Source organism: Anolis carolinensis, chromosome 1 (genome assembly GCF_035594765.1).
Source record: "Anolis carolinensis isolate JA03-04 chromosome 1, rAnoCar3.1.pri, whole genome shotgun sequence".
NCBI lineage: Eukaryota > Metazoa > Chordata > Lepidosauria > Squamata > Dactyloidae > Anolis > Anolis carolinensis.
In genome coordinates this window covers 136,682,154-136,696,971 of record NC_085841.1, presented here as the reverse complement: position 1 = coordinate 136,696,971, position 14,818 = coordinate 136,682,154, and the positions used below count along the sequence as shown (strand labels likewise).

Genomic DNA, 14,818 nt, shown 5'->3' with positions numbered 1-14,818 from the left:
CTCCCCTTTACATTGCTCAAGAAGTTGCAGCACTTTATCAGTCACCTCATGTTTACAATATTTATTTGGTGGACCTTACCCAGTCTACTTTTACAACCTCTCCATTTTAATCCATGTTTTTATTAATTCTTGTCATTTGCTTTTATTGGCTAATGTTTAAATTTTTATAATTGTTGTGTTTTATATTGCTATTGTTTTTATTCGGGCTTGGCCCCATGTAAGCCACCCTGAGTCCCCTTTGGGGAGATAGAGGCGGGGTATAAAAATAAAGTTATTATTATTATTATTATTATTATTATTATTATTATTATTATTATTATATGATCGATGGATGGCAACATCAGCTGTTTCCCAATTTACAGGGGAAAATATCCTTGTTGAACACAATGTCTGTTGCCCAATAAGTGAGGATTAGATAGCTTTCACATCCTCATGTATTTTCTAAACTCGGTGATATGTAGGAGTTAATAATAGAAGCACAGTTAATTAAAAGTCTTCCTACATGTTTAAAAGACCCTTGCAATGCACCTGGTTGGGATATAGAATCAAGCAGAGAGCTGTTTCCATATCTGAACAAAGACATGGATGTCCCATTAAGTCTTAGGTATACACCAAACCTTCCTTTTTATTAAAGCAGTTTAAGACAAATGTATTTCCTTTTTTGGAGGATGATTTTGTTGTTCAATCAGGCATCTCTGGATTCTTGTTTTAAACCAAGTAATGCTTTTAGTAGTTGTTTTTTCTAATGTCATTTTTTTCATTGTCCTTTTTTAACTGAGCATTGTTAGCTCCATTACAATCTCTTTAAGGGATGAGGTGGCATTAGAAAAGATTATGTGGAGGAGGAGAGCAACATTAATATTGCCTTTCCTGACTTACATTTGAAATCATTGTGAGGCCTTATCAGAAATTATTTAGTTTCTTGTAAATACATCAAAATGGTACAGGTTGAGCTTCATTTATCCAGAATTTTGAAATTTGGAATACTCCAAAATTGTTCCCATGGGTGGCTTATAAAATGACTGCTTTCTGATGGTTTAGTGTACACAAACTTTGTTTCATGCTCAAAATGATTTAAAGATATAAAATTACCTTCAGGCTTTTTATATAAGTTGTATATGAAACATGAATAAATCACATGTTTAGACTTGAGTTATCTCCTAGACATGTCATGATGTATCTATATGCCAATCTAGGTATTTCAAAATAAATTAAAAACAAAAACAAATCCAAAACATTTCTTATTCCAAACATTTTGAATCAGGGGTACTTAACCTGCAATCGATAATATCAAGAAAATCTCCAGAGTCCATCCAAAATGAAATATTTTAAAGATTCTCAGGATGCTAATATTTTTTAGCAGAGGAAAGTGAATACTCAGGATCTGCTGATATGTCTTACGCTTTCTTGAATTATACCATAAGGAACATTTTGTATTTTCATTAACATAGTTTCCTTCCCCAACCCCTGGAAATGGCTAGATATCAATAGAGTATAAATTCAAATATTACTTGTTTTGTAATCTGAAATACTTATCTAGATATAATGAAAATGCAAGAGGACAACACACACCACACTTCATCATGTTAGCAATTTAAATTAGCCATGCTTTGAGTTATATGGGGAAACATGGGACAGCAATAGTCCCCAAGGCAAATGTTTTTGCACCATATGCCATCCCAAATGTTGAGTCCTAGAAAGGCCATTGTCATTTAGAGATTGCTACTTCAAAAAAAAAAGTATTACATTTTTTTCAGATTTCTCTTTTCTTGCAATGCACGTTCATAAGATTGGATAGCAGATTTGTGAGCCAACCCTCATTGAACTACTATGCCCTTTTCCTCAAGTTTGTATTGAAAGGATTAAAACTACTGGCAAGATCTAAACTGCTTATGTCTTTACACTTAATATTTTTCCTGATAAAGAATTCCTCTTTAAAGTGAGATCATAATATCTGCTCCACTAGAGTTATCTCACTAAACAAACCTGCTCTTTATTTGATAAAGGTATCAGGAAAAATATATAAAATATTTTGAAGAGAGATAACAAAATCCCTGATGCCTATTAGCCCAGAAGCTTCATTATATGATATTGGTTTCTAGAAACCAAGAATATTTTTTCTCTCTGTACATGAAAGCTTAATTTAAAATGTATGAACAATCTATACTAACTGAATTTGTAGCAAAAATGAACTTAGCAATGTAGTTGATTAGTGTATTTTTAAAACATATATAATTAGATCCTCTGGATACACTTGAGGAGATATATATTTTGAAGATTCTATCAAAAGATTCTGCATTTTTCTTGGGGAGACTCGTACACATTAGCAAGTTTCTCCGCTCATATTACACATCAACTGGTCATTATAAATCTAATTCATGCCCATGTTAATCTATGGAATGTGGTTATATATTGTTGATATCAAGCCACATTTTTTGCAAAAGCAACCCTTTCTGAACAAATCTTGGCAATAAACCTTTGTGAAATGTTTGATTTAGGGTTAACATAGGTCAGAAAGACTTGAAGGCAGACAACAACAAAATAATATAAAAAGAGATTGCACATGGCGGTTGTAAATTCTGACAATGTATAGTTCTGTAGTTTATAGGAAATTTTCAAAATTTAGGTGAGCCACCAACACACTTTGGCAGAGAAAGCTAGATACTTTTTAAAACTACAACTCCTATGATTCCAGCACATTTAGTCATAGTAGTAATGTCATATCCATCTGCATCCATTCTACAGTATGGATGTACCCTGAAAAGCTCAAATCCCAGCTAGAGGAGCCTCTCTCAATCAATGAAGTTTATCAGATCTTGTGAATGTCTGCATTCGAAAGAGAGGGTCATGTAAACATTTGGATTCTGCACATCCTTTTCTGGAAACATTCCTGAATAGAGAATAATGATTTATTTATGCATTCCTATGAAAAATATGACAATTGTTGCATTATTTCATGGACTACTATTAGTAGAAACATCAATCTGCCTGTCTTATTACACTGTCTTATGCTATGTTTTGTGGTCTGTGTTTGCTCAAAACCAAAAGCAGAAAAAGGTTTTGGGCCCTGCCTATCTTTGTGACCGCATCCCCCCCCCCCCCCCCATGTACCTGCATAAGCGTTAAGATCTGCTGGAGAGGTCCTTCTCGTGGTCCCACTACCATCACAAACATGGTTGGTGGGAATGAGGGAGTGGGCCTTCTTGGTGGTGCCCCCCCCCCCCCCCCCCGCGCGCTTTGGATTACTCTTCCTAAGAATATTAGGCAAACCGTCACCCTATCCTCCTTCCGGAGGGAATTGAAAACTTGGTTGTTTAGACAAACCTCTGAGAATGTCTGGCCCAATGGTCTGCAATTATGATACAGCACAGTACTTTTATCCCATTCCCTTGTTCCTTAGTTACAACTTGCACTATTCCTTTCCTTTCCTCTTGTTTAGATGGCCATGTTTTTACAACAGAGGACACTACAGGTTATTGGTGCTGTTCTGAGTTCAAATTGTTGTTTTATATACTAGTGGTTTTATTTTGTATTGTACTGTGTGTTTATTTTATGCATTGTTTTAGGCAACTTCTGCCATATGTTAGTTGCCCCAAGCCACTTTGGGGAGATGGAGGCAGGGTACAAAAATAAAGTTGTTGTTATTATTATTTTATTTTCAAATTATGAAAACAAATTATGTATGGAGAGGGGACATTTGACTTTGCTTGTAACGTGTTATGAGAATCTAGTCATCTTGGTATGATGAGAACATGCTGAAAGCATGAGAGAGCTTTTCCCCAATATAAAACAGAAATATTGAGGAAATCGCTGTAAAGGAGATTGCTTACTATGATTTTTTCATATGCCTAGTTGTGTGTGTGTGTGCACATGTCTGGGTGAGATAACCCTTCTTCTATGGCAGGCATAAACAAACTTCAGACCTCCAGGTGTTTTGGACTTCAAATCCCACAATTCCTAACAGTGGGTAAGCTGTCTGGCATTTCAAGTCCAAAACACCTGGAGGGCCAAAGTTTGCCCATGCCTGTACTATAGATACCATTGTTAGAAAGAAGACTCTCAAGTGTTCTTAAGGCAAAGTGCACAATAATCTACCATAAATGTTACTGTACAGTACAGCTTCTCTTTTCTTGCAAAGGTCAACTTTCACATTAGAAGGACTTTTCTTAATTGTCTTCTCCATAGATCTGAATACAAATGAATTTCTGTGCTGTAGCTGTTAGGATTAAACTGCCTTCTTGAAGATTTAAAGCTACCGCCAAGAAGAAAGATGGAGTCCATTTAAACTGTAATTACAGGCTTTTGCTGACACCGCTTTCTTTCTCTTGTCCTTAGGGACGGGCCAGACCAAAATTCACCTCAGCTGGGAGTGTTCAGTGGGAATACTGCTCTTGAGACAGCTTATAGCTCAAGCAATCAAGTCCTTCTCAAGTTTCACAGTGATTTCTCCACTGGAGGGTTCTTTGTTCTCAATTTTCACGGTCAGTTTCTCCCTTTCTCATCTTACAAATCATGTGTGTGAGAGAAAGATATAGGGAGGAAGCATGTGGAGCTTTAAAAGGGTCTTTTCTGCCTGCTGATGTTAAAATAAATTAGATTGGCTTAATTGGCATGATATTTTCATTTAATAAAACCCCTAGAGAATCCATCTTTATTATCCGCCGCAAAATTAATGTTAAATATTTAATACTGTCTTTCATGGTTTTTAATATTTTAATGGAAAAACTCAGGCCCACTTAACCCAGGCCAAGCTCTCCTCAGCAAGTCTTAAGGACTTCATCTCCCAATTTTTTCAGTAGTTCAGCCATAGGACATTTTCTCTGTTGGAGCTTTTGATCAAGCTAAAGATGTAGAATTAGAAATGAGAAACCCAGAAAAAGAAAGGTTAAGTGTCACAGGATTTTGAAAATGACAGCACATGTTTATTTTAGATTCTTTTATTATAGTCTGTATTCAAGGTAAAAGAAACCATTTTAATTCTAAGAAAGGTTGTAAAATACTTGTAAGGTTAGAAAGTGAGAGGTCAGTGAACAATGGTGGCTGGCTGCTTCAATGGGAATGGAGTAGTGTGTTAATGTTAGCTTTTTCATAGGTTCAGTATCTTGGATAGTTGTATTAAATTTTGTCTAAAACCCAGAATCGATTTATTGCTTCACTAGTATCACTCTCTCTCTCACACACACACACAGTATGCAAACATGTGTAAACCCTTAACAACTTATAATTCTGGAGTATTTTAAGCATTTCCACCCCCACCTTCCACCCCCAAATGTATGCACCTTTAACAGGTTTAAAGATTACAATAGTAGAACAAGGTCACAAAATTGAAAAGAATCTCAAGTTAGCCTTGCAACATTATGCTTTAATTGTGTGAGCAGTACATTACTATACAGGGATGGTCAGCTGAAGACCTTACTCTGATTCAATCATTACCATTAAATTTATTTTTCAATATAATGTACTTATGTAGCTACTATTAGCTGTTAAAGGGCATATATTTTGCAGGGTCTCTCTCTCTCTCTGTATATGTATGTATGTGTGTGTGTGTGTATATATATATATATATATAAAAATACACTAGCTGTGCCCGGCCATGCGTTGCTGTAGCGAAGTATGGTGATATGGGAAATAAAGTATTGAGGAATTGTTGGGAGTTAAGGTAAAGGGTAAAGGTTTCCCCCTGACATTAAGTCCAGTAGTGTCTGACTCTGGGGGTTGGTGCTTATCTCCATTTCTAAGCCGAAGAGCCGGCGTTGTCCGTAGACTCCTCCAAGGTCATGTGGCATGACTGCATGGAGCACCGTTACCTTCCCGCCGAAGCTGTACCTATTGATCTACTCACATTTGCATGTTTTCAAACTTCTGGGTTGGCAGAAGCTGGGGCTAACAGTGGGGGCTCGCTCCGCTCCCCCAATTCAAACCTGTGACCTTTTGGTCCACAAGTTCAGCAGCTCAGCGCTTTAATACGCTGCGCCATCAGGGGATATTATTTCCTAAAGCTTGTGAATATACAATATTTCTGTTTGTTCTTTTTTTTTTTGTCTGTTGGAGGCAAGTATGAATGTTGCAATTAGGCAAAATGATTAGTATGTAATGGCCTTGCAGCTTTAAAGCCTGGCTGCTTCCTACCTGAGGGAATTTTTTGTTGGGAGGTGTTAGCTGGCCCTGATTGTTTTCTGTCTGGAATTCCCTTGTTTTTAGAGTGGTGTTTTTTGTGATATTTTATGTGCTTCTACTGTCTGTGGGCCTCAGAAAACAGAAGATTTGCCAGACTTTAGTGATGGGAATACTTTGTTGGGAGGTGCTAGCTGGCCCTGATTATTTCCTGTGTGGAATCCCCCTGTTTTCAGAGTGTTGTTCTTTATTTAGTGTTCTGATTTTAGAGATTGTATTGTTCTGTTTTATTATACCACATAAATTTTTATATATTCTGATTTTAGTGTTCTTGAATACTTAGAGGCAGATTGTGTTCATTTTCACGGTTCACAGCCACATAATAATAATAATAATAATAATAATAATAATAATAAGAAGAAGAAGAAGAAGAAGAAGAAGAAGAAGAAGAAGAAGAATAGTAATGATAGTAATAATAATGACTTTGGTAATACACACTGCTTCACTTCCTTCCTTTCTGGAAGAATGCTTTCTTGGGAGGTGTTAGCTGGCCCTGATTGTTTCCTTTCTGGAATTCCCAATTTCCCTGCTTTTAGAGTGTTGCTCTTTATTTACTGTCCTGGTTTTAGAGGTTATATTATTCTGTATTATTATACCATAGTAATTATTTCATATTACAGTAGAATCTCACTTATCCAACATTCGCTTATCCAATGTTCTGGATTATCTAACGCAGTATGCCGTTTAGTAATCAGTGTTTTTATAGTCAATGTTTTAAATTCATTGTGATATTTTGGTGCTAAATTTGTACATACAGTAATTACTACATAGCATTACTGCTCAATAGACTACTTTTTCTGTCAAATTTGTTGTATAACATGATGTTTTGGTGCTTAATTTGTATAATGATTACCTAATTTGATGTTTAATAGGCTTTTCCTGAATCCCTTCTTATTATCCAACATATTCACTTACCCAACGTTCTGTCGGCCTGTTTATGTTGGATAAGTGAGACTCTACTGTGTATTTATAATCCTATATTATCTATTTAGAATTGGATTATATGAGGCCCCTTTTACACAGCTGTATAAAATACACACTGAAGTGGATTATATGGCAGTGTGGACTCAAGATAAACCAGTTCAAAGCAGATGATATAAGATTATAAATGGGTTATATAGCTGTGTGGAAGGGCCTTGAGTCTACACTGCCATATAATCCAGTTCAAATAAGATAATCTGTATTTTATAGGCAGTGTGGAAGAAGCCTGATTGAAGAGGCCCTGGGCTGAGTGGGTTGCTAGGAGACCAAGTGGGCGGAGCTTAGCCTTCTAACTGGCAGCAGACCAACTGGGTGGAGCTTAGCCTTCTAACCGGCAGCAATTGGATAAAAACAAATATTCCTCTCCCTCTAATTAGGACTTTCTTTTTCTTTTCTTTTTGTTGTCAGAACCTAGGGGTAAAGATGGTGGGTTGTCAAGTTTCGTGATTCTGGAGTGTTTAGTTTAGTTGTTTAGTCCTAGGCCGTATATATATTCCATAACTCATAAACAGTATGGCACTGCACAATATTGTATTGCTGTTGTCCACCATTGCCACACTACCTGCAGCAAATTAGCTGTTCCAGAGTTTATGATATGCAACTAATATTAATGTGGTCAAATGGAGTAGTCTCACCAGCTCCCTTTCTGCAACCATGCTTGTGTTCCTGGTCAGGAAGTGTTATCTTTAATCAGCAGATTGCAAGCAATAGAACACCAGAGGAGAGTTCAGATGGACTATTTCATTTTTAAGTTTCCTTTGCATTGAACAAGGTAAATAGATATGGCTATAGGGATCTTATAGCCCCCCTTTTGCAACAGCCCCATTGGCTGCCAGTTTATTTCTGGACACTGTTCAAAGTGCCAGCTAAGATGTACAAAGACATATATGGCTCAGGTCTAGGCCTATCCAGTCAGTTTTAATCACGAATTTCCAAACTCTCATCTTGTGTCCATTTTAACAATTGTATTTATAGAATGGAATCCTGGTGGCACAGCGGGTTAAACCACTGAGCTTCTGAACTTGCTGACCAAAAGGTCGGTTGCTCAAATCCAGGGAGCGGAGTGAGCTCCCGCCATTAGCCCCAGCTTCTGCTAACCTAGCAGTTCAAAAACATGCAAATGTGAGTAGATCAATAGGTACTGCTCTGGTGGGAAGGTAATGGTGCTCCATGCAGTCATGCAAGCCACATGACCTTGGAGGTGTCTACGGACAATGGCGGCTCTTCAGCTTAGAAATGCAGATGAGCACCAACCCCCCAGAGTTGGACATGACTAGGTGTAACATCAGGGGAAAACCTTCACCTACCTATTTTGTAGAAATAAGTTTTAATATGTCTATTTGATATAATTATTATGTGTTTTAGCTATGTTGTAAACTGCCTCAAGCCATGAGGAGAGGCTGATAAGACATGCAATTATTATTATTATTATTATTATTATTATTATTATTATTATTATTATATTTGACCTGTTGCATCTCCTTGTTCAAACCTGCCCAAGCCCTGAGGTTTTCAGGAGAAGCCTTCTTGGCCCCACCTCCACCACAAGCTTGGTTGGTTGGAATGAGAGAATGGGTCTTCTCTCTCAGTGGCTGCCCATCGACTCCAGAACTCCCTTATTCCCGGGAAACCAGAATGGTGCCTCCTTGCTGTCCTTCAGACAGCAAATTAAAACCTTTTAAAGCCTTTTAAAGAAGAAGGTTTTAAAGAAGAATTTGGGGGATACTGAAGGATCTTTAATTATTTTAACCATTTGCAAGTGTTTAAAATTATTTTAATTGACATCTTTGTTTAATTCTATTTTACTATTTGTATGCTAGGGATTTTAAAGTAATTGTGTCATAATACTGTGACTTGCTTTGTTTCTTGACAATCGATAAGAAAACACTTGGAATTATGCATCAATGGTATGCAAAGAACAAAACTTCCATGATCATAGTTGGGAGTACAAACTCATATAATTAGTTAACTGTCTTCTACTTTGTCCATCTTGGAACTGATGTCACAACCCCAACTGCTAATTTGTAATGAAGCTGGTTTTCAAGCAAGTGCTAATGCAATTTTGATTTACTTTTCTAGCATATCAGCTTCAGAAGTGCCAGCCTCCCCCAGCAGTTCCAGAAGCTGACCGGCTTACAGAAGATGATGATTTTGAAATAGGTGATTATGAAAAATATGCAACAATGAAAATTGTATTTATACCTTTTTTAAAAAATAAAAAAAAGCGATACAGAAAGAAATTGACTTTGCTTGCAGAAATGAGCAGCTGAATTAAACTGACTTTGACAGGCTTGGACACCTTTTATTTAAAGTAGTGTCTTGCTCAAAGCTTACTTTTGTAAACCAAAGACACTTCCTACTTATGGATAAAGATATATCTTAACCATTTACTTTCCTTTTATGCAATCAATAAGTCACAGGAAGTCTCTTACAATGCTTCCCAAAATGGAAAACAAATGTAGCTGGATACATGTTAGTCACATTCAAAGGTATATGGTTTCAAGAAAGTTTCCAAAATGTTACCTTTCCATTGGTATTGTTATCTTGAAATCATAGCCATTTTAGTCCAATGGTATCAAAGTTGAAAAAGTATACACAGAAGACACCTCAGTGTTAATTGAGATCATTTCACTGCAGGTTACAGTTTTAAGTACATGTTCAAAAGTTGCGATGGATAGATTTTAGTCTTAATCTGCCTTATCCAGATTTAACAAGCTTACTGGAATTTGGGGGGGGTGGTGGAGAGGACATTTCAAAACCTAAAAAATTGACCAAAATGAAAAATAACTGTTTTATGGATAACACATACATTTAACAGTAAGTATAAGAGCCCCGGTGGCGAAGCGTGTTAAAGCACTGAGCTGCTGAACTTGCAGACCAAAAGGTCGCAGGTTCAAATCCCGGGAGTGGAGTGAGCGCCCACTGTTAGCTCCAGCTTCTGTCAACCTAGCAGTTTGAAAACATGTAATGTGAGTAGATCAAATAGGTACCGCTCTGGCAGGAAGGTAACGACGCTCCATGCAGTCATGCCGGCCACATGACTTTGGAGGTGTCTACAGACAACGCCAGCTCTTCGGCTTAGAAATGGAGATGAGCACCAACCCCCAGAATCAGACATGACTGGACTTAACATCAGGGGAAACCTTTACCTTTTTATAAGGGTATGGCTTGCTTTCTCCCTTCCAGTTGACTCTGACTTATGGTGACTTTGAGCCCATTCACACTAATATTGCTTGTAATGACCATGGATCCATCCTGTAAAAACCTGTTATTTTTAGTTAGCAAAGGGTTAGAGGAGACTTCTGGCTGAGAAGTCTAAATGCCACTCCCTAAACTGCCAAACTCAGGTTTCCACAGAAACAGCCCATCTACATGGACCATATAACCAGTGTGGGGGCTGAATGAACTCTGTGGTTCCCACATAATGCATTCCTGAAGCACTGGAGCTTACCCATACTTTCAACCCATGTAAACAGTTAGGCCAGGTCTGAGGCGAAAATGATCACTGCTGTTTGCACAGCCATCCTGCCTTCCCTGAATTCCATGGTCTGGGGACAGGGGATGTCCCTTATCTTCATTGTTTTGTTGCAATTGTAGCAGTGACCACAGAGTTCAAGTGCCCCTGGTTGGTGCTTATCGCTCTTGCCGCCATTTGCAAAAAAAAGCCAGTGCAACTCAGAGTTGAAAGAAAGGGGGGATCATCCCGCTGCTTTCCCCCTGTCCCAAGTTGAGCAGCCACCACACCTTACATTGACAAAGCTACTTAAGACCCAGCACACTTTGGAGCTTCATGGCCACACCATGATGGTGAAAAGACGATAAAGCTGGTTCTCTAGTGGAACAGAACCTACTGGCCATATGAACTCCCCGGGACTGATCCAGAATACTCTACTCAGGATTAGCCCTAAAAGTGGGGAAATAATGCTATAATTGTCTAATGTGAATGACCTCCTTATCACATAATTTTCCTAGCCTCCTTTATTTAGACGAGCTTTGCATTTTTATTTAGGCTAAGTGATTTGCCTGAAGTCCTCTAGTGAGTTTCCCAGCAAAGCTTCAAGCCTTGCTTTTCCAAAGTTCTGCTCATCAATTCGTTTCCAATACTATAAGCTCCCCAGAGGTCCTGTTGTCAGAGAGGAAATATGCAATCACAAATATATGAACAAATAAAAATTCACATTGTGCATTGTTCCAGGGGACTTTGCCAAGTATAAGTGTCATCCTGGATATACTCTGGTTGGAAATGATATGATGTTCTGTAAGCTAAAAGCACAGCTCCAGTTCGAAGGGTCCCCTCCCTTTTGTGAAGGTATGTATTGTTGAAGCGATGATTTCATTTTCATTTCTTGTAGTTTAGTTGGAATAATTGTTATTAAGAAAGCAGGTGATAACTGTTAGGAATCATGACAAGTATTGAAATGTGCTCTCTCTGAAAAATATAAATCACTTAAAAATCTAGAAATGAAACTAAATAATACTGTATATACTCTTGTATAAATCAACCTCATGTATCATTCAAAGACAAATTTGGGCAGCTCCATATCCAGAACTCAGCAAGCAAGCAGGAAGGAATTACTGCTCCTCCTTCCTTACAACTCAGAGAGTGTGGTGGACAGCGGGACATGTGTGACTGTGCAGGCGCTTGGCTGCAGGCAGGCACTGAGAGGTGTGTACAAGCTTTCCAGGCCTGCCTGCATGCCCCACACCACACATAAACTCTCCCTGAAAAGTAAGTGTGCGTGTGTGTGTGGCACGGCGCAGGCAGGCATGGGAAGCACACACTTGCCTCTCAGTGCCTGCCTGCAGCCAAGTGCTGGCACAGTCACACACCCACACGCACATGCCTGGAGAGGAGGGAGGGAAAGTGGTTCCTTCCACCCTGATACTGAGGTCTGGATGTGGGACTGCCCGCCATGACTCCCATGAGTGAATGCAGGGCATTGTGGCTGCGAGGGAGGAAGAGTGGAAGAGAAAGAGAAGAAGCATGCACACATGAAATTTCGGCTCCACTCAAAAGCAGGCTTTTGTGTCGAGCTGAGTTTCATGTGGGGAGGGGGACTTTCTGTTTCATGCTTCCAAATAAATGAAAGACACTAAAGACATGAAAGAAACAATAAGAACAAAGTTCGTACACATGTCTAATATATATTACTATAAAATATCTCCTTCTTGTGTGTTAAATTTTTATCACCAAGATGACTGAAAGCAGAAAAGTAAAACTCTCTCAAAAAGGGCCAGCATACTAAAAACCAGAGCTCATGTTTTGCTGTGTTATGACCATGATGGGCCAGTAAAAGACAGCTTGGAACATGTTTTTTGTCCCAAATTATGGCTCACAAAAATACCTCAGTGGAAAAAGAGAAATAGATTTACTGGAACATTTATTTATCACAGTAAATTTTTATTTGGTCATTTTAATTTATGTATTGGTGGCTTTATTTTGCAAATTCACAATTTCCAAGCTGTGCAGGTGGCAATGTCATACAATGTCCTAAATTATATATCCACTTCTGTACACTTTGAAAGGAAATTGTCTCTTGGGAAGAAAATATCCCTCTGTAGGGCATGAAGGTTAACTCTGAAAGGGCAAAATTATTATAATTTCAGAATAAACACCAGAGAGAACTAAACACTGGTATCATAGCACATTGTACAAATGTTAAAACAAATGTACTTGGAAAGTAAATAGATAAGATGAAATAATTCCAGCTGTCTTAGCGAAGGCAGGTTTCCTTTGTTTTGTAGTGTTTGCACTCTCAGTAAGAGGTACCAGCAAAATATCAGAGCAACGGTTTGGCAGAACACAGTCACATTATGGATTTAAGTGAAGGACAAAATAAGTTTTGATTTCAGAGCAAACATTAAAAAGTGGAGACAAACACCATGGCTTCGGTTTGTGTGTCATGACTCTAGTGCACCTGTTTGTTCCCTATACAAATCAAACTACTCATTTCCTGTTTCTAAACTGGGAGACAATCTAAGTACACCATAGGCATAGAGTTCTGAACCCTTGCTGAAATCTATGGTTTAAAAAGCAAGGCAATTCTATGTTGAGACAGTGGGGTATGGAAATATCAGGTTTGAAGGACTACTTTTTGGACTTCAATCAGTCTCTGAAAAGTTGGAGGTGTGTGTGTGTTTAAAAGGAAAGAAAGAAAGAAAGAAGAAAGAAAGAAAGAGATTTTCATTAAACAAAAAAGATGCTTTGATTAATGAACCACTGTTTTCAAGTGTAGTAGTTTGCATGAACACAACTGTCCAGGCTTCATGTATGAGATTTCTGCATATGTGTGAGTTCTTCACCTTCCCTTGAAGGGAATACAACTGCCATTTGGCAACATCTGTCATCTCCCACAGCGCATATTTGCATCTGCATCTCTGGATATGGATAATGTTGGTTTTATCCAGTTGTATAAATGTATTCACCTATAATAAATGTGGGGTTCTCTAGAAGAAATTCCAAATTAAGAAAGCCATTTTAATGAGCTATTAGTATTGATTTCTTGTTTGTCTTAAGAAAGCATCCCTTGTTTCACCCACAAAACATCTGCACCTTGTTAGTGAAATGCTGTTTCTTCCATGCTAACAAAGGTACTTTCAAATACAGTCATGGCACTACTATCAGAGCTGATGGCTAGGAGGCCAGTTAAGAGCCTGGATATGATTCATAGAGATTATTTCGTGTTTCTTCTCATCTGGTTTTCTCTTGGAAATCCCATTTGTTTTCTTCTCAATTCTGTGTAGAGGTTGTGTGTGTGTGTGTACTATTTGTGGCAACTTCCTTTAGTTAAGTAAAGTTTTTTGCCCTTGCCTTTACACCTGATAGTGAAACCATCTTAGCCTCTATATCCTTTTGGACTAAATATGAGGTCCCGGTGGAAGACAGGGCTGCCAATCACTTTGAAGTATTTGAAGTATTGTTCAAAGTCTCCTCATCATTTTTAAAAATATATTATGAAATATAATTACATGGAATTTAAAATGAAAGTTGCTATATGTCTATGTGCCTCCTTCAATTTGTGTATTTTCTACTTGGCATATACATGAAGCATTTTCCCCAGCAATAAGGGCTAAATGCAAACACTGCCCTCAAGAAGAAATGTATGAAAATCATTGGGTTTTCTAAAAAAGAAACTATGAATTGCCCCCCCTTTCTCTTTCTATATCAATCCCTCCCTCTCCCTCCCCCCCCCCTCTCTCTCTCACACACATATCACATAACCTGTGTCTTAGGCTGGATCTAAACTGCCATATTTGCATCTACACTGCTATATAATCCACTTCAAAGCAGAATATCTGGGACCAGATACTGAATTATATGGCACTGTAGAAGGGGCCTTAGGCAAAAGTTTTGCTCAGACTAAATCTTGGTGTCTGGATTTGTTCGTAGACAAATCGCATAATGATGAATTTTTCACATAATGATGAAACCTAGATTTTTCCACTTTTTATCTGTGAATCAGTTTATCTTGATGGCACCAACCAATTTTAAAGTCACATTTTTAAATGTTAATTTATTCACCAGAACTTCACTGGAAAACATTTTAAGCACAGAAACTTAAGCCGGATATTCACCTTAAACACACATGGATAATCACATAATTGTAAAGATTTTTCTACATTGAGGATGTGCTTCAAATGCAAGCTTGATATGATTATAATA

General features: G+C 37.9%; 1 protein-coding gene across 4 annotated transcripts in view; it reads left to right on the top strand.

Annotated features, from left to right (window-relative positions):
- Positions 1-14,818, top strand: part of csmd1 (CUB and Sushi multiple domains 1) — a 1,478,446-nt gene that overhangs the window by 1,353,634 nt on the left and 109,994 nt on the right. For all 4 annotated transcript variants that reach the window (XM_062969106.1, XM_062969107.1, XM_062969108.1 and 1 more), the window contains 3 exons: positions 4,336-4,481; positions 9,235-9,315; positions 11,351-11,464. In XM_062969106.1, the coding sequence (XP_062825176.1) occupies positions 4,336-4,481; positions 9,235-9,315; positions 11,351-11,464 (341 nt within the window). The remainder of the gene's footprint in view (positions 1-4,335; positions 4,482-9,234; positions 9,316-11,350; positions 11,465-14,818) is intronic.